This window comes from Rhagoletis pomonella, unplaced genomic scaffold (genome assembly GCF_013731165.1).
Source record: "Rhagoletis pomonella isolate Grant_MI unplaced genomic scaffold, Rhpom_1.0 Rhpom_scaffold_00011, whole genome shotgun sequence".
NCBI lineage: Eukaryota > Metazoa > Arthropoda > Insecta > Diptera > Tephritidae > Rhagoletis > Rhagoletis pomonella.
The window spans coordinates 3,778,455-3,806,281 of NW_023458565.1; the positions used below are offsets into that span (position 1 = coordinate 3,778,455).

At 32.4% G+C, this 27,827-nt stretch overlaps 1 protein-coding gene across 1 annotated transcript; it reads left to right on the forward strand.

The window, feature by feature from the left end:
- Window positions 1–111: 111 nt before the first annotated feature.
- Window positions 112–27,827, forward strand: LOC118746988 (prostaglandin E2 receptor EP4 subtype-like). Its single transcript, XM_036480982.1, has 2 exons — window positions 112–527; window positions 27,587–27,827. Exons 1-2 carry the CDS (start codon window positions 277–279, stop codon window positions 27,810–27,812), a joined length of 477 nt encoding a protein of 158 aa, XP_036336875.1. The 5' UTR covers window positions 112–276; the 3' UTR covers window positions 27,813–27,827.

Below are 27,827 nucleotides of genomic sequence, written 5' to 3' on the forward strand. Positions count from 1 at the left end.
TGCCGGTAGCATAGGTGCTTCAAGGCATTTTGTAAAGTGTTTTTGATTGAAACGTGTTGTTGTTCTTGTGGTGTAAGCAAAAAAAAAATGCGATTTATTATTATTTTTTTCATTTAATTTCATTGCGAACTATTAAACTTACAAAAATATTATTAAGTGTACATATGTCTGGCTAAGACCATATGTAGTTACATACCTACATCTGCTTTGGCAACACCTTTATTTCGTTGTACAAAAAAATAAATAAAAACGTAGTTAATAGTGGAAATAACTGATATGGAGAATACCAGTGTTTTTTCATTGATCTCGCTCGAAGCTGAGGAGTCGACGAGTGATTTCGCTTGGAATGTCAGCTCAACTGCATCGCCAAGTGTTATTGCCCAGCCGCTCGCGCTCTATCACAACCGCCGCCGTTTCTTATTCAGCGGTATTGTACTACTGCTCGGCGTTATTGGCAATTCTTTGGCGTTGTTGATTTTGGCGCGCAAAAAGGCTACTAAAAATAGCAAATATACGTTAATGTTGCGGTAAGTAGTATAAGCATTTAGAAATCTAAGTAATGCCACAAGTGAGAGGGTAGCGAAGCGAATGCTTGCTTTAGAAAATATTTGTTAATACAAACATATACACATACATACAAACACATTTATAAACGCTGGACCGAAGCATTAGCGGCTGCACCACTTAATTGGTGCACTGGCCGATTGGTGTTCAAATGAGGTTCAAGGCGACATGGTGGACACTTTATTGGTGTGTCAGCGCACTGCTACTTCGCTCACAAATTGAGCCACGCTCGATAAATTGCCTCAATAGATTCAGTTTTGGTAGTACATTGTTTATTAGACCCATCTGGCTAGCCATACCCAGTCAACCAGCTTGCATTTTACAAAGTTATCAAGGATTTGCCGGACCGTTGCCAGTTCGAAATGTTGACATATTTTGGACTAGATACATATACATAAGATTCGGACTCAAAAGCATTTTCTAAAGCATCTTGGTACGATTTAAAATTATTAAACCCGTTTTCGCAAGTAAATTTTAAAATTGATCTGCCCTTCGAATACATCTTTTCAGAACAAAATTCGTTTTAAAAGGGCAAATAAATTTTAAAATACAGTTGATAAGAGGGCCCTTAGACTTTCAATTTGACTTCACAGACGAACATATCTACAAAAAAAAAAAACTACTAAAAATTCAATATAAAAAACTATTAAAATTCGAGGTCGCTAATTACGTATCTGATATCAGTTTTCCTAATTAACAATAACGAATCCAAGCAGAGATCCAAAATAATTATCATCCTAATATTTGGGATCAAAAACGTTGCCTTGTTTTGAGAGACATTTTTTCGTCTTTTTAACCGACGTCCAACAAAGGAGGAGGTTATCAGTTCGTCGAAATATTTTTTTTTTTTTTATGTATGTTACCGCATAACTTTGGACCACCGATTTCGATAATTCTTTTTGCATCGGAAAGGTAGTGTCTCAGAGGTGGTCACATACTAATCTGGTTCAGATCCGATCAGCGGATCATGAGATATATATATATATATAGTTTTTTTTTTATGAGAGTTGAAGTCGGTTTTTTTTTGCTAAAAATTACTTGTTTAATAATTATTTACGAGAAATATCTTTTTTCGTCTCTCGATACGATTATTTTCAGAAGGAAATTATTTACGTCTTCTTATAATAATTATATAGGATTTTTATCTCGTTCCACGTTTTCTCTTAATAGTATTGGCCGATTTCACGAAATTAAGCGCAAATATCTCAATCTCATCTCGGGAGATGAAAAAAATAAAAGTCCCATATAATTATTATGTGAAAACAAAAAATATTGTCCACCGTAAAATAATCGTCCCGCGAGAAAAAAAATTGAAATTAAAAATTAAAATTAAAGTCTTAGAATATTATTAGGAGAAGATGAAAAAGTTTTTAGTCTAACGATTTTCGTCTCAGCTGACGAAAACCACTTTCCCATTGTTCAGTAATAGTTATACAGCAATATTTAATTTTATTTCTTATATGTAATCGTTATGATCTTTGAATCCAAGACAACGTATCAGCTATTCACAAATTTATCAGACTCAATTTTCAATTCAAAATGTAGGATTTTATTAGATATGGGCCATTCCATGTAAAAGATGAAAACGAAATAAATTTTAAAATGCCCAAACTGCCTCTATTGCAGTAGTAACCTCTTTTTGAATAACTAAATTTCATTAATTTGTTGAAAAATATAAAAAAGAAGGAAGTTGTAATTTTTATCTACGGAAACTTTTGCTTCATGCATAATTATTGTACACAAATCACAAGGACATGGTGGGAGACAAATTTAAATATTTTTTTTTATATTTCTATGAAGATTATATTAACGTAATTTTTATTTAAAACGAAAGCGTATAGTTCATATTTTACAACAAAAAACCTCTTTCGTGAAAATTTACAAAATTTAGAAATTTAGGAATTCATCTTTGAGTGCACAAAGATAAAATATGCTATTTTCAGTGTCCCACCAGTCACATTCATTCAAATTCTAGTTACATAAAATCAAGAAATCGTTTGGTATTTTTGTTAAAGCAATTTTATACATTAGTTATAGTTCTATGTTAAAAAATATCTTTCGCTCTTATATAAGTTCCGACGAAATAGTTATAATTCACAATTGATCGCATTCTGGAGTGAAATTTCCTAACTGTCACAATTGAATAGAAAATATACATAAGAAAAAATCAAGCCCTAATCGCCCAAAAAGTACGCAAAGTTTTTTCTAAAATTTTCTTATTTGAAGCGAAAAAATAAGTTTTGAAAAAAACAAACTTCGATTTTTTTTTAATCGTGAGCACATGTCTTAAATTTTTAATATACGTTCTCTCAGCTGCTATAATACAAAATCTAAACCGTAATAACTTCTTAATTTTCCCTGTCTCATGCATGTGTTAATCTCAATGTGTATACATTTTTATTCTCCGACTAATTAAAGCTTGTCACCAGTGATCCTGAGCAAATTTATAACACCAAATGTTGCCGTCTGACTATCTGCTATGAAAAAGTTCAGAAAGTCAAAATATTATTTAATATTAGGAATTATATTTATAAGAGCTCTTATCGCAGTCATTTCCGATGTCTTAGCAGCATACATGAATAGGTAGGTATATAATGATTTATTACACAATATGTGTTGTTAGAATATTCTGCAGATTTGATGAGACCGCTATGTATGTTGCTAATAAATATCTACATAAAAATAGTACTATTTTGGCGCTAATACTTTTGCTAAGTATTTGACCGGCCGTCTCCACCAAACTGTGGTGTGCGTCTTAATATTGTTACGCACATAGAGTGACCTGCAGTTTTACGCCGCCTCCGAACGACAAATGGATTTTATGAGAAGCTTTTTCAAGTTCAGAAAAAATTTTGTAATTTAGATGTTGCTCGGACCAGCGGGTGTACCCAAAAAAAGTTTGAAAATAGTTGAAGGCTTAAAGTAATATCGAAGCTTATTCATTATTAAATTCACTGGCACAACGGCATTTTTCCAAATAAAATAACCGTGGAATATTTAAAAAAAAGCGGACATCATACTTGCCATTTTCGTTCCGACGACACTCGGTTCTACACAACCGAGCGACCCAGATACATATCCTCACCAAGGATGGCCACTTCGTAATAAGCAGCCCCAAGAATCCCAGAGAAAAATGTTTCAAGCGCACCGAGGCAATTTTAATTTTTTGGATTTGCCATTATGAATTTTTAAAATTATGCTCTGGGTTCGTAATCAGCAACATCAAAAGTTAGGTTATCCGATGGCACAAAAGTTGAAAAGCAAAATCTAATTTACGGTTAGTTTAGACGCCATATTTAAGACAACATGTTGAACTTTTCAAAAGGTCACACTGTTTTCAATGGGAGGCGGATATGTTATGATTTTAAGACATTAATCTTTGTACTCTGTCCTATAGAATTTCGACCATCGTACTGTGCCGGTTGACGTGATGTGGAAATGGATTTTACGCCACTTTCCTTACATCGCTATGTTTGGTACGTTCCTGGTCCTGATTTAACCCGCATCCATCGTTTCTATCAAATTGATGCGAATTTCGAAAACATGTTAAAATATTAAAAAAAAATAATCAAAGTACTAATGCAGAAAATCGATGGATAAATAAGAAGTAATGAGTGGTCAAATGAAAATGCGCAGATTGTTTGTATGAAAAATGAGCAATAAAGAAAGTTACTCATACGCCATGCACACCTGAGTAACACGCTTTTATACTCATATTTTCATTTGACCACCCATTATTTCGTATTTATCCATCGATTTTATTCATCAGTAACTTGTTTCTTTTTTTGCAACAGAACAGGCTTTAGTACAAATGCAAAAATTTGTGGTTATTTTAATTTTTCTTCTGTTAAAGTTTAATTTTTTTTTCAGTTTTTCATTAAAAAATGAAAAAAAACTGGAATGGTTAATTAATTTGTCAGAAACTATCAGTCCTATCGGAATAAGATGTATATATGGTTTATGGAGAATGTCATTAGCTTTCATTTGCCGTATTGTTTTTGTCTATTTAATTGGTTAAATTGGTTCGTAAGATGTACGTGATTAAAAGGAAACAATTTTTGCTTTAAGCTGAATAACGGTAAATTGCAAATATCTCGAAAACATATCCATAGAAAAACAAATTAACCCGATTTTCCGAATCACCGAGCAATTCTACATAGAAATTGGATAGCGACGTCTGGGAACAAAAACCAAACTAAAATTTGTGATCCAGTGTAGTTAATGTTTTGATTTTTTTTGCGACAAATGCGTACAGATCTTTCGAGAATTTTTATTCTTATTACAAGAAAATGAATAATTTCATTGTTGAATTGTTGAAATAGTTGAATTAAATTCAAGCACAATAAAATAGTATATTTTAGTTAAGAAATCTAAATTTGTAGTACTATCAAATAGGAAAGAAACTGTTCTCTAATGCAAACACATAATGCTCCTTAATACTGGTTAGTACAATAAAAGATACAATAATAATCCCGGGATTTTCGGGATTTGTAATTTGCACTAATGGCAATAATAGAAACTACTTTTCTTGACCAGTATTGGCTATATTTATTTTTTATTTAATAATTAATATTTTTTTATAAATGTCTAGCTCATTATACATATAACACCGTGTGATAGTAAATTTTACACACAAAAATCAATATATTCGCGAAACCATGGGGCAAATATTGTAAAATTGTGTTTTTAGTTTTTCACTTTGTCGTCAGTAATTCAAAAATGATTTAATCATTTCAGTGAAATGTGCTTAGGGAAGAAGTATGGGTATCAAATTGAAGAAGAAATTCTGTATAATTTAATCAGATTAAATGTTTTGGTGCATAAGGACTGGTAAATATTGAAAATGTCCTTTTAAAATTGTATCCTTGAAGTTTCGCAATATTTGTTTCGAATTTCGCCCTTCTAACTTTATCAGCATAAAACATTACCTATTCGGCCTTGTGAATCCAAAAAAAATTATTTTTTTTTTATTCTAAAGAAATTTCATTTGGTACCCATATTTTTATTCTACATTGCATTTAATTTTTTCAATAATTTTTGGAATTAGTCATATCTTTGTAGTTACAAAGTCCTTTAAAATAAATCCTGACGTCAGAGAGAAAAAATAAAACCGCCACTTTAAACAAAAAAGTAGGTTTCAAACCCATTGATTAGTTCCTATATTTAAGTAGTTATCCGTAGCTAGTTTCGAATTTTATATTTTTACGCCAAAAATGTGGAAAAAATGTATTAAAGTTCAACTTTCTTATATGTACATGTGTATGTATGTGTATATGAATGAAGCCTTTGGTTCTGGCACAAAGTTTGTACAAAGAAGGAAGAACATTGTTTGCGAGTACATGGCCAGGTAGCCTACATAGATGTTTAGCAATCAAAAAGAGTGAGCTTAACAAAACATAACGAATAGCAATATGCAGCCAACAAAAATACACACATAACTACATTATTCGCACTTCTGTGCGTACAACGTTTGCTAAAACCAGATTTGGCGTACAATCGTTTAAGATATTAAAAGATATTTTATTACGTTGCTTCCTTCTCCCTTATTTAATTACAAAAGTTGGGTGCTTTCTTTTTGACTTTAGCGGATATATGTATGTATATAATTTCTAATTTAATTCCCACTTTAAGTAGAGAATAAAGTTTAATGCATAGTACATAGAAGATACATATATACATACATATACCCAGAGGAAAAAAAAATATTCCAGCCATAAAAGTTGTGCACAGTTCATTTATGTATTTTAATAAACTCTTACTACTTTCTTGTTGAAATGCTTGGCTGGGCCTTATTAAGTGGATTTTGTCGTTGTTTAATTTTGGAGCTTTTGCGGTTAGAATAATAAAACTGTACATATTTATGTATTATTGTGAATGCGTTTTTTTTTGTAAAATGTAAACAAAGCAATCAACAAATGAAGAATTTTAATATAACTGTTTATAGACATTTTAAATAGCTTTATTATTTGTTTTAAACACCGCAACTGAATAATTAATTACATAGGGTTACAAAAAAATTTCACAGTATCGAAACATTTCTATAAAGTCTGGATTGTATTATTTTGCTTTTCGGTGTCAATTTACCCTTCGCTCGGCTAAATAGATTTATCAAATTATTTTTCCATTTAGAAATATGTACTCATAGTGGAAATTCAATTACCGAATCAATAGCATATAATATATATGTAAATAAGAAGAATTTATTTTGCTTTAATGAACAAATGAATTAAAATTACAAAAAGTTTAGCTCACTTCTATAACACAGGTTTACAAACAAACCTCTATATCGCCATGTTCTTCGACGCCGTGAATGTGAATCCGAAGGTAAGTAGGGAAGAATTCTGATTTCTGAAAAATTCGGAAGTTCTGGTGTGGCGAATTCGTTAAGAAGGATCGAAAAACTTTTTCTTTCTTCCGTTTTTCACACAAAATAATTGCAAAATTGTTTATGTCTATCTTAATACGATGACTTTGGAAGAAGTGACTTGCATCCTCTTCTTTACAGCATATTCGACTGCCAACTTCTTGGTCACGGGCTCAATCCCTGTGGCACGGCACGGACGCTTGTTTATTTATTTATTTTTTTTTTTTATATTATTAGGTCCAATAAAAATATTGATGAAAATAATTGGCTTCCAAAATAGATTTTTTGCGTTTTATGACGATGGGAAATAATTCCATTAAAAATAGAAATTGCACACCAAAATCTGCGGCCGTATTCTCATACCAAAAAGTATGTCGGAGGGACTTGAAAATTTTATGTTTTTATTATGACTTATTGAGTACGTGACAACGTCGAAACAATGTTTATGTTTGCGTTAAAGTATTAAAGTATTTCTCATTGGTGCGGGAAGAAGGCCGTTAATCATTGAAAAGTCTCCGTGTGGCGTAAGTTGCAAGCTTTTACTTTTTTTGCATTCAATAACTATTTCTGATGACATTCCCGTTCAAAAAAATTAATTTCAAAGATCCGTTAGCATTGGCCTCAGTAATGAAGTTCTTGTGAAAGGAAAGGGAAAGAAAGGGTCGTCACTCGAATTTGTAGAAAATGAGTTCAATCCTTGGGCCCCTCATAAATCGCTTGTACACAAACGAAGGCGAAAAGATGATGATTCGGGTCACCCACAAGAAGAAATTAGCTTTTTTTTAAATGTCAAGTCCAAGAACTAAAGCGAAATATCATCGACGCACAGTGTGCGTAAGCTAATGTAATTCCCTTTCACGTAAAAATATTAGCATTGAGCCACAATTACTCTTTGACATTAAAAAAATTTGCCAAAAATAGTGCTCTTCGAAAAAAACATGCAAAATCCACTGCATTTGTTCCAAAAAAAAAGTTTTGGTATGTTATATTATACTTATAATATAAATTCTGAGACGAGAAACACGACTCCACTCTTTAAAAAATGAAAAAAATTTAATACCTCAATTTGGACTAAAAACCCCTAATAGCATGTTTTATACAAAATTTAAGCGCTTGTTTATGACACTACCTACAGCAAAATGCTGAGAAATCTATTTTCGCAATTTGGCAAACTCCAAACTAATTTTAGACCCATTGTTTCTTCGGCAATTTTGCTTAGAATTACACGTAGTCCTAGTCCATAGTCAAAAAATTCCCCATAAAAATTGACCCGCCCTAATGTATATATGAATTTAGCGTAGCTGAATTTCCCAGTAAAAGTTTTTCAACTGCAATATAATCAATAAACGATCTGTTTCATAGATAAGTTAGTTGGGCTTTTTCTATCATTGTTGTTGGAGCGAATACAACATATGCAACATATATATACTTATATATGTATATTACACATCCCAATGCATGTATGTATGTACTATATACTATATACTAGTATGTACATGCTTCATACATCAGTATATGGCTCATTCCACAGTTATGGGTGTGACATTTCAACTCACATTTTAAACTGTAATATACAATTATTTAAAACGAGTATTTTCTAATAGGTTACCTAGAAAAAAAAAACTCGAAAACAATTTAATCCAAACGAGTTAAATGAATTATTTTGAGCATGAATACACATTATTAAACAACTAAACTAACATTATTTCTCAAAAAATCGAACTTTACGAACACATAAAAGATTCTGCCACCTAAATACGGGATAATCCTTGATCGGACTCTTCATATCCACTGTCTGTCCTACACTTTTAATGAGGCTGTTACCTGTCAAACCGTATGAGATACTGTTTTTGCCCTGATAAGTGAAGTGATGGTTTCTTTTCATCCAAGACAGCATAGCTTAAGTTTTCCTATCGCTTGAGCAACATATCTTTTTCTTTATGTGATCACAAACAGATATATGATACATTTCAGATCAGCAGATATGTAGCGGTAGCAGTCCTTGGCGGAATTTTATTAAAATTTGTCAAACTTTAAACAGTGATGGGTGTGACCAACATAATGCTTGAAATACAATACCGGCGAACGGCAAACTTCGCCGAATTGGGCGATGCTGTCATTCACCGTTCGCCCAGCTAACGGGTGATTTTTTAAGAGCTTGATACCTTTTTTTTAAAAAAAAACGCATAAAATTTGCAAAATCTCATCGGTTCTTTATTTGAAACGTTAGATTGGTCCATGACATTTACTTTTTGAAGATAATTTCATTTAAATGTTGACCGCGGCTGCGTCTTACGTGGTCCATTCGGAAAGTCCAATTTTGGGCAACTTTTTCGAGCATTTCGGCCGGAATAGCCCGAATTTCTTCGGAAATGTTGTCTTCCAAAGCTGGAATAGTTGCTGGCTTATTTCTGTAGACTTTAGACTTGACGTAGCCCCACAAAAAATAGTCTAAAGGCGTCAAATCGCATGATCTTGGTGGCCAACTTACCGGTCCATTTCTTGAGATGAATTGTTCTCCGAAGTTTTCCCTCAAAATGGCCATAGAATCGCGAGCTGTGTGGCATGTAGCGCCATCTTGTTGAAACCACATGTCAACCAAGTTCAGTTCTTCCATTTTTGGCAACAAAAAGTTTGTTAGCATCGAACGATAGCGATCGCCATTCACCGTAACGTTGCGTCCAACAGCATCTTTGAAAAAATACGGTCCAATGATTCCACCAGCGTACAAACCACACCAAACAGTGCATTTTTCGGGATGCATGGGCAGTTCTTGAACGGCTTCTGGTTGCTCTTCACTCCAAATGCGGCAATTTTGCTTATTTACGAAGCCATTCAACCAGAAATGAGCCTCATCGCTGAACAAAATAAATCGGACGTAAAGCGCGAAACACATTTCGAACCGAACACTGATTTTGGTAATAAAATTCAATGATTTGCAAGCGTTGCTCGTTAGTAAGTCTATTCATGATGAAATGTCAAAGCATACTGAGCATCTTTCTCTTTGACACCATGTCTGAAATCCCACGTGATCTGTCAAATACTAATGCATGAAAATCCTAACCTCAAAAAAATCACCCGTTATTTCGCCTACTTAAACAGAATTAGAGCGGTAGCGAAAACAGCTGATCCCATTTGGTCGCCTTTATAATTTGGGTGACCATATTTAGAAAAAACTAAACCATATTTAGAAATGAGGAAATGATAACAAATATAAATGTAAAACAAAGAAAGATTATTATAAATAATTTGTTTCAAGCCAGATGTAACGAATCCACAACTATATTTTTCAAACAACAAAAAAAAATCGTGTTTAGGCTGTTTTCTTTTAAAACTTTGAAAGCAAAAAAGAAATGCGGCCACCTTTGGCACGCACAGCTGTCATCGCCCAGCAGGGCGATAGAAATAAATCTATCGCCATGAAACGCCGCCAAGCGAACTTCGCATTTCGCTTTGGCTGTGTTCAATTTCATATGCGTGCGGGTGTTCTAATTTTGACAGTGCGAATTTCGCTGTGGTGAGTTCGCCGTTCGCCGGCATTGTATTTCAGCTATAATCTGTTTTTTTTTTCGAAAATAAAAGCATATAAATACTAAAAAGCAATTCGCACATAGTCGCCTGTGTCATAGCGTTACTTTCGTAAGCTTTTTTACACTGTCCAAGATGTGTTTTCCTTCAAAAAAATAACTATTTTGTGTATATGTATAATTAAATATTTAGTGCTTGCGCGGAAAACTTGAAAATTACACTGTTATAATGCTGACGAATTGTTTTCTCCATTGACCGTTTAAACAATGCAAAAAAAGACAATAGACCACGAAAATTAGTCTTGTAAATTTTGAAGAAAATTAAACTCTCATAACTGATTTTGAGATAAATTTCGAAATTTTGCCTTTCAGTCTTGAAAATTAGATTTATTACCCCTGCTTACTAGTGTATTATACACTCAAATTCTTAAGTCTATTTTCTTTTCATTCGGCATCGATTACCGTGGAATGAGCCATATCTAAAAAATAAAATACCGAGACTTTGCATGGGAATTCCCGTAGCGTCATAAATTATTGCACAAACTGGTATAAACATACTTGAACTTACATATGTGCATATTTACAAAAACAATTAACTATTACGAATGTACATAGCATGTATGCATAATTTAGAGGAATGTAAGTTGTTGTTGCATGACAGTATGACAGCCTCATACAATTTTCTAATAAATTGGAAAATGTTTCGGAGAAAATGCTGAATGACACAGCTAAAGTTATGCATTGCATTTTAGTATTTATTAAATCAATGATGTCTCGTTAATTATGGCATACGCACATATTGCTGTGAATATCTTTATTACTAATTAGTAAGTGTTTTAGTACATATAAGTGTTTAGTAAATATTGGAATAAAAATGGGTATGCTCTTCTGATGCGCAGTAACCCGGTGGCAATTTTAATTTATAGTAATCGAAAAAATAATCAGTAAAACAACCCTTTTCACATTCGAAAATGGATTTTCCTCCCCCAGGGCGATATCCTAAGAAAAGTGCGGCACTCAATTTTGCATTACCTAGTATCGAGAAATAAATGTGTTTTAATATGAAATTTTTGGAACTTTTTGAAAACATTAGAATGCTGATTACATAGTTAACAGTAACATTATCGAGAATGCATAAGAAATACATTATATTATTTATCACGCATGTAATGCATTGCCACTTTTCCGACTGGGAAGATATTTCAATGCATGTATGGGGTTTTAATTTCAATTGAGTTTTTCAGCAGAATAATAATATCTTATCTTCTAATCAGTGTGTGGATACATTTACTATATATTAGGTGGAAATCAATTGAAGTTAGGTACACTTTCAAAACACAAAGTCCTTTTTATATCTGAGCGCAGTTGTACACATAACGGTTGTTTGTATAAGCCTAAAATCGAGATAGATATAGACAAATGTATACATAAATGCTCAGAATGAAAAGAGAAATCGATTAAGCCGTGACTGTCAGTCCGTCCATCTGTACACACGATAACTAGAATAAAAACTGAGATATCTTAACGAAACGGGGCATGTGTATTTCATTTTTGAGCGAAGGACAAAAAGGGACAATAACCAAACTTACCTCTCGCATAAAGGTAGCTCGCAAAAATAGATAAACTGTGATCAATCAGTTACTGTTTCTACTAAATTACAATTAGGGTGTGCACAAACGCTACCCGGCAAGATTGCAAAACAACCAAAGTGGTTTGTAATCAACAAATTTATGAAAACTGTATTTTATTTTATTGAAAAGTCTTAAGTGAATGTTTTGGTCATTTGTCATTTGAATGAACTAAGTTATCCATTTATGAAGGATTAAGGCAAAATCGTACAATTGTAAGCCAAAATTATTGGTAAGAAATATTTGTATATGTGCATATTAAATTTAGCTCAATGAGAGATTCAGGCATATATGTACATACATATTTATACACATATATCTACGTATGTAAATATTTATGCACCTTCTCATTCCTTATTATTTACGCGTTTCTAAGAATTGCTGTTGTTGCGTCAAATATCAATCAACTTGAAAGTATTTATTTTTCTTCCTCCGATATATTTTCAAAACATTCACTAATTAATTTAACTACTATTTACAAAACAAAAATATGAATATAATATACTTACATATGTAAATAACTTATTTTTAGAATAACAAATTTACTGTTATGGCGACTTGGCCAATTACCGAATATAGACAAGATTTTTTGTTTGCAATTCAATGTCCAAATGAAATATTTCGCGTCGGCTTAGAAATGCAAACAACGCATTTAGATGCATATACGTATGTATGTATACGTTGTTCGCATTTCTCATAAGCTGGGAAACAAATGATAAAGATTTAAAAATATTGCCAAAGAAATAGAATGCAAAACCGTATGACAGTTCGCTGTTTGAGTAGAGGCATCGTAATTATAAACACAACATTTGTATGATTTAGCACATTTTTGTTGAGCACAGGAATCTAATGGTCGACTATGATGGCGTCCCCGTAATATACTATACTATATATGGGGCGTTCCATACCAAAACGGACGGGGTTCACATTGTGTGATTTGTTTAAAATTTTTAGGGTTGATGCACCAACATAAATAATAAACAAATATGGAATTTGAGCTTGATTAATACATTTTTAAAAACTTTACAGCACAAAAAAACAAAAAACAAATCGATTTAATAGTTTTCCAAATATCTAGAGAACGGAGCGAGGAAAAAATTGAAAAAAAAATCACACATACACACATCAAAATTCTCTATAAAAAAAAAAATATTTGAAAATTTTTTTTCCTTGAAAAATTTTTCACATACAAATTTTTTTATAAAAAAAATAGTTTTTTCAAATATGCCATCTAAAAAAAATTACAAAAATCGCAATGGTAGCTCTATTCGCAATATTTAAGTTTAGTATTATGGGGTGCACTCTACAATAATTTGAGTTATGATTTTTTTTTACACCGAAGTTGAGTAAAATGAGTATATAACAAATTTACAATTTTTTTTTAACATTTTTAGAATTTGTTTTTAGTATGCAGTCTGGTAGCTCATTAAATTCTAGTATAATAAAGTGCAACAAAAAATTTGTATGTGAAAAATTTTTCAAGAAAAAACTATTTTTAAAATATTTCTTTTCATAGAGAATTTTGATGTGTGTATGTGTGATTTTTTCGAGATATTTGGAAAACTATTACATCGGTTTGTGTTTGTTCTTGTGCTGTAAAGTTTTTAAAAATATATTAATCAAGCTCAAATTTCATATTTATTTATTATTTATGTTTACGCATCAACCCTAAAAATTTGAAACGAATCAAACACATGAAGCGTGAACCCCGTCCGTTTTAGTATGGAACGCCCCATATATATATATATATGTATGTATATAATAAGATATACATATGTATTTAATTCAGAATGCTGATTCAGGACATAATTTATGTGTTGACAAATTGGTTCTTGTTTTTGTTTTGTTTTGAGGGAACAGAAGTTAAGACTTTAGTGGAAATAAACTTTAAAAAGCGTAGAAAACAAGTAAATATTTCAACGGGGTTATTGCACGATTTGCTTTTAGAAAAATGCAAAATACGATAGAGCAAGAAAATTTTAAACTTGCGAATAGCTAACATTTTCATACGATAGAAATTTCAGAGTTCATAGTGAGCCAAGAGTAAATCTACGTATGTATGTATATTAGCGTGGTCCAAAAATATATATGAAGAAGTTATGTCGGAATTTTTGTACTCTCACCCCCTGGAACTGTTCTATAACCTATAAAATATATTTAGAGGTCGCTCAATGCGCTCAAAGTTTTCGGTAAATTTTTATGGTATAGAGTGAAAAACTGAAATTTTGTCGTACAAAGAGGAATTATGTTTATAAGCATTATAAAGTGACATTTTCCTAAGACTTGGCTGCAGATATATGTAAATATTTATGTGCATTAGGGCGGTTCAATTTGTATGGAATATTTTTTTGACTATGCGCGTATAGCATAGAAGGATTCTACGTGTAATTCTAAACAAATTTAATATAAGTATTAAATAAATTTTTATTTTGCCAAATTGCTAAAATAGATTTCTTAGCATTTTAGCATTTAAAGAAGGTATAAAAACATGCTATAAAGGGATTTTCGTTATGATAAATTAATGTCTGCACTTTTTTCTTAAAACTTCTACTAGAAGGCGCAACAGTGAACATTTTCTAATTTTCATCCAAATTTATTTTTGGTAATTGATTTATATATACCATAATTCTTTCTACATATGCCCCATGTTGTATGAGCAACATTTGTACTGTAAATACATTTGTAAATATAAAAAAAAAATTCCAATCAATTTAAAAAATTAAAAATTTAAAACCTAATTAAAATCAAAGTGCTAAACAAGTTCGGAAATGCAATATTAAAAACTTCTTTATCTGATTTTTTTTATTTGTGCCGCCGAAAAATCTTCATCTTTTTTATCAACAGTTAATCAACTTACAACAATCGATTAAAAAGGCCGACCGTAACTGGGCAATTCTTCCCATCATCACAACACCAGGCCACACACAAGTTTGATGAAAATTAATAGAGCTTTACTGGAAGATGGCATTATGAATTTTACCAGAAAATTTACAAAATATTATCATACTATCATATCGGCACCTGAAATGCAAAAAGACGTAACAAACATCATCGCTGAAATGTAAAAAGTCAAAACTAATAAAAAAAATTCGAAATTCACTTTTTGAGTTATATGATGGATTGCATCGAATTACAACTGTCCACATCATGTTATGAAGAAAATAACAATATTAGTCATGACTGTCCATTTCAGTTGCGATGTAAAGATATTTACTTAAATTCATTTCTATATAATTTTTCACTTGTGGTATTCATATTGTTCTATAATTCGTAATTGACGAAATAGTAAAAAAAAAGGAACAGTCCAGCGCCTTCGTCTTGGTCTGCAGGCTGTATCGGAGATACAGCCGCTATATTTAAACGTAGAATACGTGGTATGGTTATTGATAACAATATCAATAGAAAAATCGATAAAAATATTGGTAACAAAACCAATAAAAATATCGATAAAAATATCGACAACAAAATCGATAAAAATATCGGTAACAACGTCGATTATGATATCGATAGCAAAAACAATAAAAATATCGATAACAAAACCGATAAAAATATCGATATCAAAATCGATAAATAATCTATAATAAAATCGATAACAAAATCGATTAAAGTGTCGATAACAAAATCGATAAAAATATCGATCATTATATCGATAAGTTCCGAAAATATCGATAGAAAAATAAATAACAAAATCGATCATTATATCGATAAGTTCCGAAAGTATCGATAACAAAATCGATAAAAATTTCGATAACAAAACCGATGACAAAATCGATTAAAATGTCGATAACAAAATCGATAAAAATATCGATCATTATATCGATAAGTGAAAATATCGATAGCAAAATAAATAACAAAATCGATCATTATATCGATAAGTTCTGAAAATATCGATAACAAAATCTATAAAAATATCGATAACAAAATCGTTAGCAAAATCGATAACAAAATCGATAAAAATATCGATAACCAAACCAATAAAAATATCGATAACAAAATCGATAAAACTATCGATAACAAAATCGATAATAAAATCGATAATAAAGAGATAACAAAATCGATAAAAATATCGATCATTATATCGATAAGTTCCAAAAATATCGATAGCAAAATCAATGTATAGACATACATAGATTACTAAAAATAGAAACAGATCCACATTAACTGCAATCAACATATGTACGTATGTATGTATTTACATATGTACACACGCTGCGATTAGGTTATAAATAGCGCGCCTCTGTTTATCAAAAGCCGCATTACATACGCATACATACTTTTTGTCTCCTTCCCTCACTTCCAACATATGCACGTGTTTGCAAAATGATGACGAGGTGATTTTGTATGGAAAATCATTTATGCCCATATATTTGAATAAAATAAACATATATGGAAGATATCAACCAATACTTCCCATATACCAAACGAAAGGAAAACTCTTGAATTTTTGATTAAAGAAAACAAAAACAAAATCATTCGAGCGGTTTTCGAGCATTTTGGTAATGAAAAAAATTTGCAAATTTTTTCAACAATTTTTTGCCTTAAAATGCTCAATATTTGCTAAATTTATATAAAATTTGTACCCGATAATATTTCTACTGCTCCAAAGAACCTATATCCCGAAAATGAAAGTTATATATGCCAACAATAAGTTGCTAGAGCACTTTAAAGGCTCAAAATTGACCCCAAAATAAGGCAATGTTTACCGTTGTTTTTACGACAGAAACCGAATTGGTTATTTACAAAAATGAATCTGTCGACAGGTTTGGAATTGTATCTTTGAAACGCCACACTTTTCTTTGAAATCGCTTTATTAGTTCTCGTGCAATAAGCGTTTTTGTGAAGCTCTAAAAATTACAACTACAACATTTGAACATAGCCCCCATACCTTAAGGTAAGACGTATTCTACGTCAATAACACATCGCTTTTAACCGACACTTTTGCTTTTGGTTTTGCAAAAGTGTTTTACAAACTCTAATTCTCAGTTGTTAGTATCTTATAACTCGTAACGAATTAAATGAAAATAAAAAGTACAGCGAGATTTTGGCCGTTTTTTTCACAGTTACAATTGTCTTTCGCTCATCTGCGTATTTACATACCGAAGTTCATTGTAAAATGTAAAAACGCGGTTGTAAAACTCAAAATTTTCAGTAACAAAATACAAAAATATAAGGCAGCTTCTGCAATCCACTTCCGAGTGAATATCAGCCTGAACCCAATTACTGTCATTATCACTGACACGAGAAATCATAAATTCAATAACTGTTTACCAATATGCATCCATAAGTGTTTATTCCTTGCACGTAAACACTTTTAAATGGTATTTACATCTGACAGATATTACTCTGCAATTATTAAAATTAATGCTATTACATGAAATAAATAAGAAATTACTGCTGAAATTATCCGCTTAAGTGTGTATGTATGCGTACAAATACATATAATACGTATGTATGTATATTTTAATGCTCCTAAGCGGCTCATAAATATGTATGTATGTACTTAATCAGCTTATTTGTCTGTTCAGTTATAAAAAATTAAGGCGGCTAAAGATGAAAAAGCCGCAGGATGTGGTTGACTTGAATGGAAATGTCTCAAAAAGCTTTTTCTAGCAACAACAACAACACATTTAATTGATTGATATCCGCTATAAATATACAAAACTAAGTACTTATGTAACTAACTTAACTAAATACATATTTATATATGCATGTTTAACTCAATACAAGGGATTAGCAAAAAAGAGATGATTTGGTCACCAATGTGAAGTGCTGGGTGAATTGCCAGCGTAAAAGTAATACTCTGAAAGAGTATCTAAACTTACAACGTTTGCAGGCTCTTCTCAGACACACAATGAAATGGGATTTAAGCAAAAAAAATCTTAGACAAGGTAATGATTTCCGCCGCTTTGGTTTCACTGACATTCGTGCCTTACTTACTTCCACAAATTATACCTCTTACACTTATTTACAGATGTGCGTGAGTGTGATTTACACCAACAGCTGTTATCAAAGCCAATGTCATTCTTTCTTTCTTCACATATAAAGCACTTATATATATACATTAGGGTGGCATGGGTTATTAGATGGAACTTTTTGCGAACATCGATATGCCTTCAGGTCCCGAGACTGAGGCAACCACACATGAAAATTTTCACATATGCACACTAAGCCAAAAGCACAATGGTTATTTCAATCAAGTTATGGTTTGTTTTTTTCATGGTCAATAAGCCAATTGTAAGAAATGTGGTTGAAGTTGAACATTTGAGAACAAGTCCGTATGTATGGCAGTGGCGATGACAAGTGGCGACTGCCGTCAGCGCGATACATAATTTTTATATTTATACCTTTCATGAGCATGAAATGGTATTATAACTTTGGTCCGATGTTTGTAAGTACCAGAACAAAAAGAGATAGACCCATCAAAATGTATACTTATATGATCAGAACGTCGAGCTGAGTTGATTTATCCATGTCCGTCTGTCCGTCTGTCCGTCTGTCCGTCTGTCCGTCTGTCCGTCTGTCTGTCTGTTTGTATGCAATCTAGTCTCTCAGTTTTCGAGATATCCGGATCAAATTTGTTAGGTGGGTGTATTTTTATAATGTATTAATCATTTGTCGGAACCGGAAGAATCGGACCACTATAACATATAGCTCCCATACAACTGATTGTTCAGATATGAGATTTTTCGTTATAACTTCTCCATTTACGCAGCTACGAACATGAAATTTCGCAGCACTTGCACCCATTATCAACAGAATGCTTACAGTGAAAATTACAAAGATCGGGTTACTATAACCTATAGCTCCCATACAACTGATTGTTCAGATATGGGATTTTTCGTTGTAACTTCTCCATTTATGCAGCTACGAACATGAAATTTTGCAGTACTTGCACCCATTATCAACAGAATACTTACAGTGAAAATTACAAAGATCGGGTCACTATAACCTATAGACCCCATACAACTGATTGTTCAGATATAAAATTTTTCGTTATAACTCCTCCATTTATATCGCTAGGAACATGAAATTCCGCACTGTTTTCAATAGTTATCAACAGAAAACTTACAGTGAAAATTAAAAAGATCGGGTAACTATAACCTATAGCTCCCATACAACTGATTGTTCAGATATGAGATTTTTCGTTATAATTCATCCATTTATGTAGCTAGGACCATGAAATTTCGCGCTGTTTTCAGTCATTATCAACAGAAGACTTACAGTGAAAATAACAAAGGTCGGGTCACTATAACCTGCAGACCCCATACAACTGATTGTTCAGATATGAGGTCTTTTATCATAACTCCTCCATTTATGCAGCTAGGAACATGAAATTTCGCACCACTTTCACTCATTATTTACAGAATACTTACAGTGAAAATAACAAGGATCGGATGACTACAACATATATCTTCCATACATCTGATCAGATATGGGATTTTACGGTAAAACTCCTTTATTTGAATAGCTAAAACCGATAAATTTCGTAAGATATTTTATAAATAATAATACAAAGTCTACTGAGAAAATCATCAAAATCTATGCTGTATAAGCTTTATCTCCTATAGCACTGATTGTTCAGATACCAGTTTTTGCCATATATCTCCTTTATGTAGGAAACTAAACCCAATAAATTGTGTTACCGGTTTACATACCGATCACATAGCAGTGAAAATCACTTAGATTGGTGCCATATAAAGTATATCTTCCATACCTCTGATTGTTTAGATGCGATTTTTTATATAAGTATGTAACTCCTCTATCGATGTATGCAGATGTATTCAAAAGCAGTAATCTGTCAAAGTAAAATTTGCAGATGTTCATGAAAGGTATGAAGCCTTCGGCATAGCCGAAGACAGCGCTGCTCTTACTTGTTTTTTCTGTATTTGGTTTTTCTTAATTACGAAAAAGCCTCTGTGAAGTCCAGAACCAAATCAAGAAAATTGATTCAAGTTGAATATTTGAAGACACATTTATAAAGCGGTTGTAGCTGAGTGTGTAGAGATGCTTGCTGTTATTTGATAATCCCGTCAGAGGCAACATGTTAAAATGGTAATAAAAAATTTTGTTTTGTACCTTCGAATTATGAAAAAGCATCTGTGAAGTGCAGAACATAAACTTATTCAAACGAAAAATCGCCAACCAAAAGTTTGGTTAATGTAAACAAAATTGTTGTTAATAATACCAAATCATTGTTGAAAATATCAATCAAGACAATATTAATATTGGTTGATATTAACCAAAAATCACGTTGATTCCTTTTCAAGTTGGAATTTGGTAATATTAACCAAGTTTTGGTTGATTTTTCTCTCAGTGCATATATGAACATATATACTGCTATAGCTCAACCGCAGTAAATCTACGCTTTTCACTTTTTAGGGATGGTTTGTCTAAGTGAGGTTAGGTAAGGTTAGTTTAGCTGCGCTGCTATCGGAGAAGCCCTGTGGAGAGGATTTCGCCAAAACCGTTCCATTTTACGGCTTTCGATTTTGTCTAATGTTTTTGTTCCAACACTTATGAAAGTAAGTTCGCGGTGTGTCTCTTATACACCCAATTCACTGTTAATGATGTATGTACGACAGCCATCCTCTTTGGTCTTCATTTCCGGCTTGCGCAGCGGATTTCGATAAACTCGATTCAATAAGGCTTTAATGGCTTTTGGCGTTTGCGCAGTGCGGAAGCAGCCGAATTTTCTACGGTCGACTATTCCATTAGTCTCCTAGAATAACATCACGGACGATATACAAAATTTCATTTCAGTGAACACAACTGCCCCAAAAAAAAATATTAAACACGGAAACTTTGCGTAAATGTTACTTAGAGGGAGTTTGTTCACTAATTACCGTGAGAATGGGGGCGTTCGAGAAGTGTACCGAAAAATTTTCACATACCTATGTGAATAGGAAGAAATATAGAGGGCATATTGCTTCTCAAAGAAAAATATAAATTGATACACCCTAATGTACCTAGCTGGATAAGTGAATGAAATAAGGATTATTTGATAAAATTAGTAGACACTCAATTTACCCAGTAATTTATGACGACATGTTCGCAATGTCATTGGTAAAGAAAGATCATATCATTGGCGTTGGATGTGAATGGGCTTTAATTCATCATGGCTTGCGTAATAAATAGTACGATTTCGATTGCGGTTTTGCTTGCGGCTATGTGTGAGATATAAAAAATTTCCGCGATAAGTTTTTACATTATTATTAGTCTGTTCCTTTGAACTTCGGACTAAACCCTGTGCAACTGTCAAACTAAAATTTTACTCTTTCAAGTGAGAGAGGACGGGAACGTAAAAATCACTATTTTCTGCAAAAATATCTGTCGGTTTGTTTACATGCCATTGGTACAGCACTGATTTGGCTGAAAGATCACTAAATAATTATTAAAATCTATACAGTTAAGTATAATAACGTACATGTTCAAATATTTCGTTGTTTACTTTCATTTTTTAACAAATGTAAGGTTCTTTGTTTTCATCGCGTTCTATTTTTGTTTACAAATGCAACCCTGCCCATAGTTTGACACTCTTCATGGACTTACTGGAAGAAAAACTTCGGACTAAATGCTGGAACTTCTTATTCTCAAAAGTGTTCCCCTTAACAGGTTTTATGTCTATGGTAACGACTTCCCGTAAATTCTAACTAAATCCTGTAAATCGGACTGCTATTGGAACAGACTATATGACTGAGGGCCTCATCTGCCAATTAATTTAATAGTTGGCTTTGCCATTACCGTTATGAGCATTTTACATTAACAATATTTTATCATTTCTTTAGAGAACCTTTATAGTAATTTCTGGTCGTAGTTTTCCTATAATGCAATACCAAAAAAAAATAATTATTATAAAGTGTTTATTTTTCCACTACATGGGAATTTCGATAATAACCATTTAATAAGAGAAAAAATATGACTCAGGAATTCATATATTACAGCACTTATTTTAGATGGAATTTTATGTGTTTACATACAAATATAAATGGTTTTATAATTACACACATTGCTAAAACTTGATAAAACGTACTAGGAAGCTGATTATTCTTATTTACAGTGACTCAAACAAGTTACTTATTGTTGTCTTCGCAATGTTTTTCAAGCTGATTTTTTTTGTTTTTCTTTAACCAAAATCATATAAATTAAAGTTTTAACAAATTTTCAAAGTTTTTAATCTGAATCTTTAGCACATTTTTGGGTAAGCAGTTTTATAGCCCATACAATTCTAGTGCAATGAAGTGCAAGTTTCAAGCGGCTACAAAATCGTGTTGTTGTTTTAATAATTTTCGGTGACGGCATAACCAGAAATGTTCTAAAAATTCAAATTATAGAGCCCGAAATTTTTATGCAAATGTGTTGAAATTTCCTAAATTTTGTATAAACCTCGAAACTTTGTCAATTTTATTGTGGGTTCGAAACTTGCTTTACCTGATTTTGGCTAAGGCTTGGACAATATTTTTATAGAGAAAATAATGTAACTTGAAAAACATTGTGAACATTAAAACACAATATCAACACGTGAACGTTGGTTTGAGTCACTGTATGTACATACACACGTGTTCATACTTTATTTAAGTCATGCAAACACTCAATGAAACGCATTACAAACATTGGCCTGGCCAATCATTTAGAATTAACTGATTCGCACTTTTATCAGATATGCAAGTGAAGTAATACATACTTATATACATATGTATGTATGTATGTAATTCTTCATATTTATTTGTTTATAAAATCAGCGTTAATTCCATTTACACTCGAAATAAAGTTGTTTATATGTATTACCTTATTTGCGACTTCAAGCACCATAGCGTATGTATGTTGTCGACTTTTTTTTAGAATCTTTTTCAAAGATAGGACGAAAATTGTCTAAGAAAAAGTTATTCATATACAATTAATTTAATATAAACTTAATAATTAAAAAATTTCACCTCGCAAACAAGGACAAACCAAAAAAGACTCTGTTTGGAAAAAGCATATTACTTTTTTCTTAGTGTACAAATAGACACCTGTTGAATTACCTTTAGGGTGTTTATGCAATACATATGTACGTATGTACATAGGAACATACATACGTATATATGCTGAACATAGCTTGGAGCTCACTTAACTTGCAACTGTTAATTAACAAAATTGGTACTCGTTAATGTATGCGTATTTATATCATGCATAAAATAACGGAAAATTTGCGTAGGCGTTAAGTGCTTAGGCTCGGCATAGTAGGTTCGTTAGAGTCAGATGGTATCGATATTAATTACAACTGTAACAAACGTATGTATGAAAAAAAGTTCACTGTACACCCCTGAATCTACAGTATTTTTGGAAGGCAATTTTCAAAAAAAAAAATATTTTTCTTTTGGCTGAACGTAAGGGCCACCCTTCTAAAATTTTTGTCATATAAACAAGATAGCAAATCGTATGAGTGATCATGTAAATCTGTATTTACTTATATTTAAGTACATATGCTCATTAAGCACCGCCATCGAAGAGGTAGTCGGATTTCAACGAGCCGGAAGGAACAACTTCGATGAGGAGTGTCAAGAAGCTGCAAAGAAAAAGGATGCCGCCTGCATATGTGGGACTGCTCTAAGTGAACCGAAGAAGGAAGCGAAACGTGTTTTCCACAATAAGAAGTAGGAGGCCGAAATACGGGAGTGCGGAGAGCTTGAAATGCTGGCCGAGAGGAGAAACGCCCGAAAATTTTATTAGAGGGTTAGACGGCTTACGGAAGGTTTCAAAACCAGGGCGAACTCTTGTAAGAACAACAATGGCGACCTAGTGACTGGTGTCAAGTACGTACGTAAATTATGGAGGGATCACTTTTCCACTATACCGAATGGTAGCAGCACGAAAAGTAGTGGAGAAGACGAACCCGTGGTCCCAGTCGATGATGATGGAGTCAATGTTCCACCGCCGGACTGTGATGAGCTACGAATAGCAATTACGGTTAAAAAAAAAACAAAGCTCCTAGAACTGACAGCTGCGCTATTCAAGTACGGCAAATGGCTTTTAAGGTGTATGCATCAACCCTTAAACAGTGTTCACATGAGGCGATTTCACAGGCAATTTTAGAAGCGATTAGTTGAAAGGCCGTTCACACAAGGCGATTGTTGTTTTCACTGTACAGAGTAGTATGGTCAGATGAACACATGCCCGACGATTGGAATTTAAGTTTGCTCTGCGGGATCAGCCCAACTACCGAGATCTTATCGAGCATATTGTGTGAAAGACTCAAGCCCACCGTCAACGAACTAATTAAGCCTTATAAGTGTGGCTTTAGACCTGGAAAATCCATCATCTGGTATTCACATTACGCCAAATCTTGGAAAAGATCCGCGAAAATAGCATCGACACACACCATCTATTTGTCGACTTCACTCTTGTCAACAAGTGCTACTTTGGACTTAGTAGGCAATTCAGGAGTAAAGTTCTCTCTCGGCATACGAAAACCGCACTCCATAAGTCACTCATCCTGCCCGAGCTGGTATATGGCGCGGAGGCATAGGTTATGTTGTTCGAATGTACAGAAACGCTCCAGCTATGAAAGTATTCAGAGGAATAGAAAGGCCTCCTCTTCGTTGGAAAGACAAGTTGGAGAAGGACTTGGCTTCACTTGGCATTTCCAATTGGCGTCAGTTTTGGACTCATCCAAATTCGCTTAGACGGTTGCAGCGCCAATAAAGAAGAAGAAGAAGACATATATTGATGATCTCCTTTTCTTTTTCTTTCCATTTTTTGTTGTATTTTCGTGTGCACTCAATTTCATGCAACAATTTTTGTATGTTGGCCAAAAACAAAAAACTATGAAAATATGGCATATATATATGTAAATGTACATATTTGCTAGAGTAGAGTACGCTGAATTCTGTATTTGGAATTTTATAACTCTTCTCTAGAAATCAAAAATTCATTATCTGACCAGCATTATACACAAATTCAAACTATCGCAATAAGCAGCATTCAATTACGCGACTCATTTGAATATAAATTTGCGTTAATTCAATAACATTTCATACATTACCAACACGCGCTCACATACCAGTATCAATGATGATGTACAAAACAGCAATTATAAGTATTACATAAGAACGGTTTTATTTTGTTCTATAACGTACGAATTTGTGGTAATATTTTGCGGTTTTTGATTAATGCTATAAGAAATTAAATGCATGGAATGTATTTCCGAACGAAATTACCTACACTTTTTTGTCGGCAAACTAACAGAGCAATTCTGGCAACTGTCTTTCAACTCACTTTCGTCAGACAATTGCTCATTCTGGCAACAATCTTGAGAGCTCTTTTCTATCTTTCGAAAGCATAATTCAAAGATCTGCTAAAAAGGAGGCCATTGGCGTTTGTGTCTGTATTTTATATAAAACAATTTTTAGTGAGCTTCAGGCTGTCTTTTATGATTTTTTTGTCTTTTAACAGAAAATTTACTAAAAATTAAATGAAATTAAAAAATATACACATTTTTCTTTTTAAAACAATAAAAACTAAAAGCTAAAAGAAAAGAATTTAATATAAGAGAAAAAATTTATAGAAAAAGTTTATAAAAATGTATGTAAATTAAAACGAAAAAAACTCTCTTAAAAATAATAACATGAACAAAATTTAAATAAAAAAGAAAAAGATTAAATAAGTAATTATTAAAAAAAGTGTTTTTAAAAATTAAAAAGAATTAAAAAAATGTATTCTTTTAAACAATAAAATCTGCAGATTAAGCTAAAAAAGAAAATGATAATCAAAATACGAAAATAAAATATGTTTCCACAAATTAAATTAAAAAATATACATTAGGGTGCTTTTTGCGAGTATTGTTATTTTTCATTCCTACCTTGAAATTTTGTGGAAAGCACCTAAAAAACTCGCTGAAAATTTGAACCCTTAATATTAACATTAAGTACTCGCCCAAGGCATGCAAAGATTTCCCATATAAAATACACGTAAAATTTGATTTTTTTCTTCAACTCTACATACAGCTCAGAGGCATTTTATGGTATAATCTTGGTCAATGACCAGCGATTAATTAAAAACATAGTAAGGTAGAACCGTTCTCTCAATTGGTCGGCCATGATATTTTTCGAAGTTTGCCAGCATTTTAAAATCATATAAAATTGAGAGTAAGGAAAAGAAATTTCTTAATTGTTCAAAGTTTTTGTTGTTTGAGATTGAAAATGACAATGTATGTGTGTGAGTTTGTGTGTAAAATTTTAAAATTAAATTGCTTGCAAACGTCGAAAATGCTAAAAGTGTCTCTCAGCGGATCTACCTTCCTATATTTTTCTCTCTTAAACAGAATGTAGTACCGCAGCCACAAGCTATTTCGCTAGCTACATCAGATATAATACACTATAACCACAGCTACATATTGTGGGCAGTTTAGAGCATTTAGAATATTTTATCTTTTGACAGCTCTTGCTACATACCACATTTTATCATGGTTCATACTACAACAAAAAATTAAATATATAATTTTTAAACTCGGCAAAATTCAATCGATTTTCGTGCGGGTTTTCAACCATTTTGGTATGCAATTTTGTAGTCCATAAAATTTTAGTTAAAAAAATTCAAGTTTGAAGTCTCTAGAAAACTGCATTGATTTCTTAAGATTTTTTTTGTTGTTGTCGGCGTTTCGCATTTTTTACATACAAAGTATTTTCGAGTTTTTATTTTATTTTTTTTTGCGTGGAAGAATATGCATGAAAAAAATTCCTAAAACCAACACGATTTTTATTAGCAACTCCAAACTTGCATTTTGTTATACTGAAATTTAATACTCAAAAAAATCTGAATCAGAAGCATAGTTTTGTTTTATTTTGTAGTTATTTCTATAAAAATTTATATATAATATTATTACATGATATTTCAGATCCAGTAATAGCATCTTCTCGGTTTCCTTCAACCAAAAGTGAAAATAATGAAACTAAAAGCAACAACGGAACTTCAAATGGAGTTATTATAGACAAATATTGTGACTCAAAAAGCCACTTGGTGATTTTCTTTATAGTCACAATGTTTTCAAAGTAAAATTTGTATTTTTTTTTTATTTTTGTTTGCATACGAATATTGTTTGCGATTTAACCAAACCCATAAAATTAAGAACTCATGCTATTTACAAGATTTATGCCGAATTCGTTTCTACCGAAATAAGCAATCTTCCAAAATGTTAATGTTGCCTATTAGCAACAGGGGTCTTCAAGGGGTTAAAGAAAAATTCGAAGCGGTTTTAATGCCCATTAAATTTTTGTATAATAGGGTACAAGTTTGACGTGTGGCTCAAAACGCGCATCATTGATTTTTGATATTTTTTCGAATTCGCCCAGACGAGTTCACCAAACCCACGTCGAATTGAACTCGTTCTCGTTTTTGTGACAAATTGGGTTAATGGGTTGGTATGTATGTATGTATGCACACACATATGTTTGTATTTGTATAGCATAAATTTATTTTCTGACAACAAATACTTATAAGGATAATGGCTATGTTCTATTTTCTTTTAGTTGCTTAGCTTCAAATAATCTTATCGGCCTACTTGGCATGCTGTTAACGCTGTTGCTCAAAGTTTACGTGCCTGATGATAAGTTTAAGGCTTATGTGCGTTGGGATTGCACCCTAAAGGTGTTGTGTCGTTTTTTCGGACTTAGTTCCGGCTGTATTGCGGCGGTCATGGCCATTGAACGTTGGATGGCTTTGGCGCGGCCTTTCATCTATCATAAGGTGAGTTAGTCTAAAATAAATTTA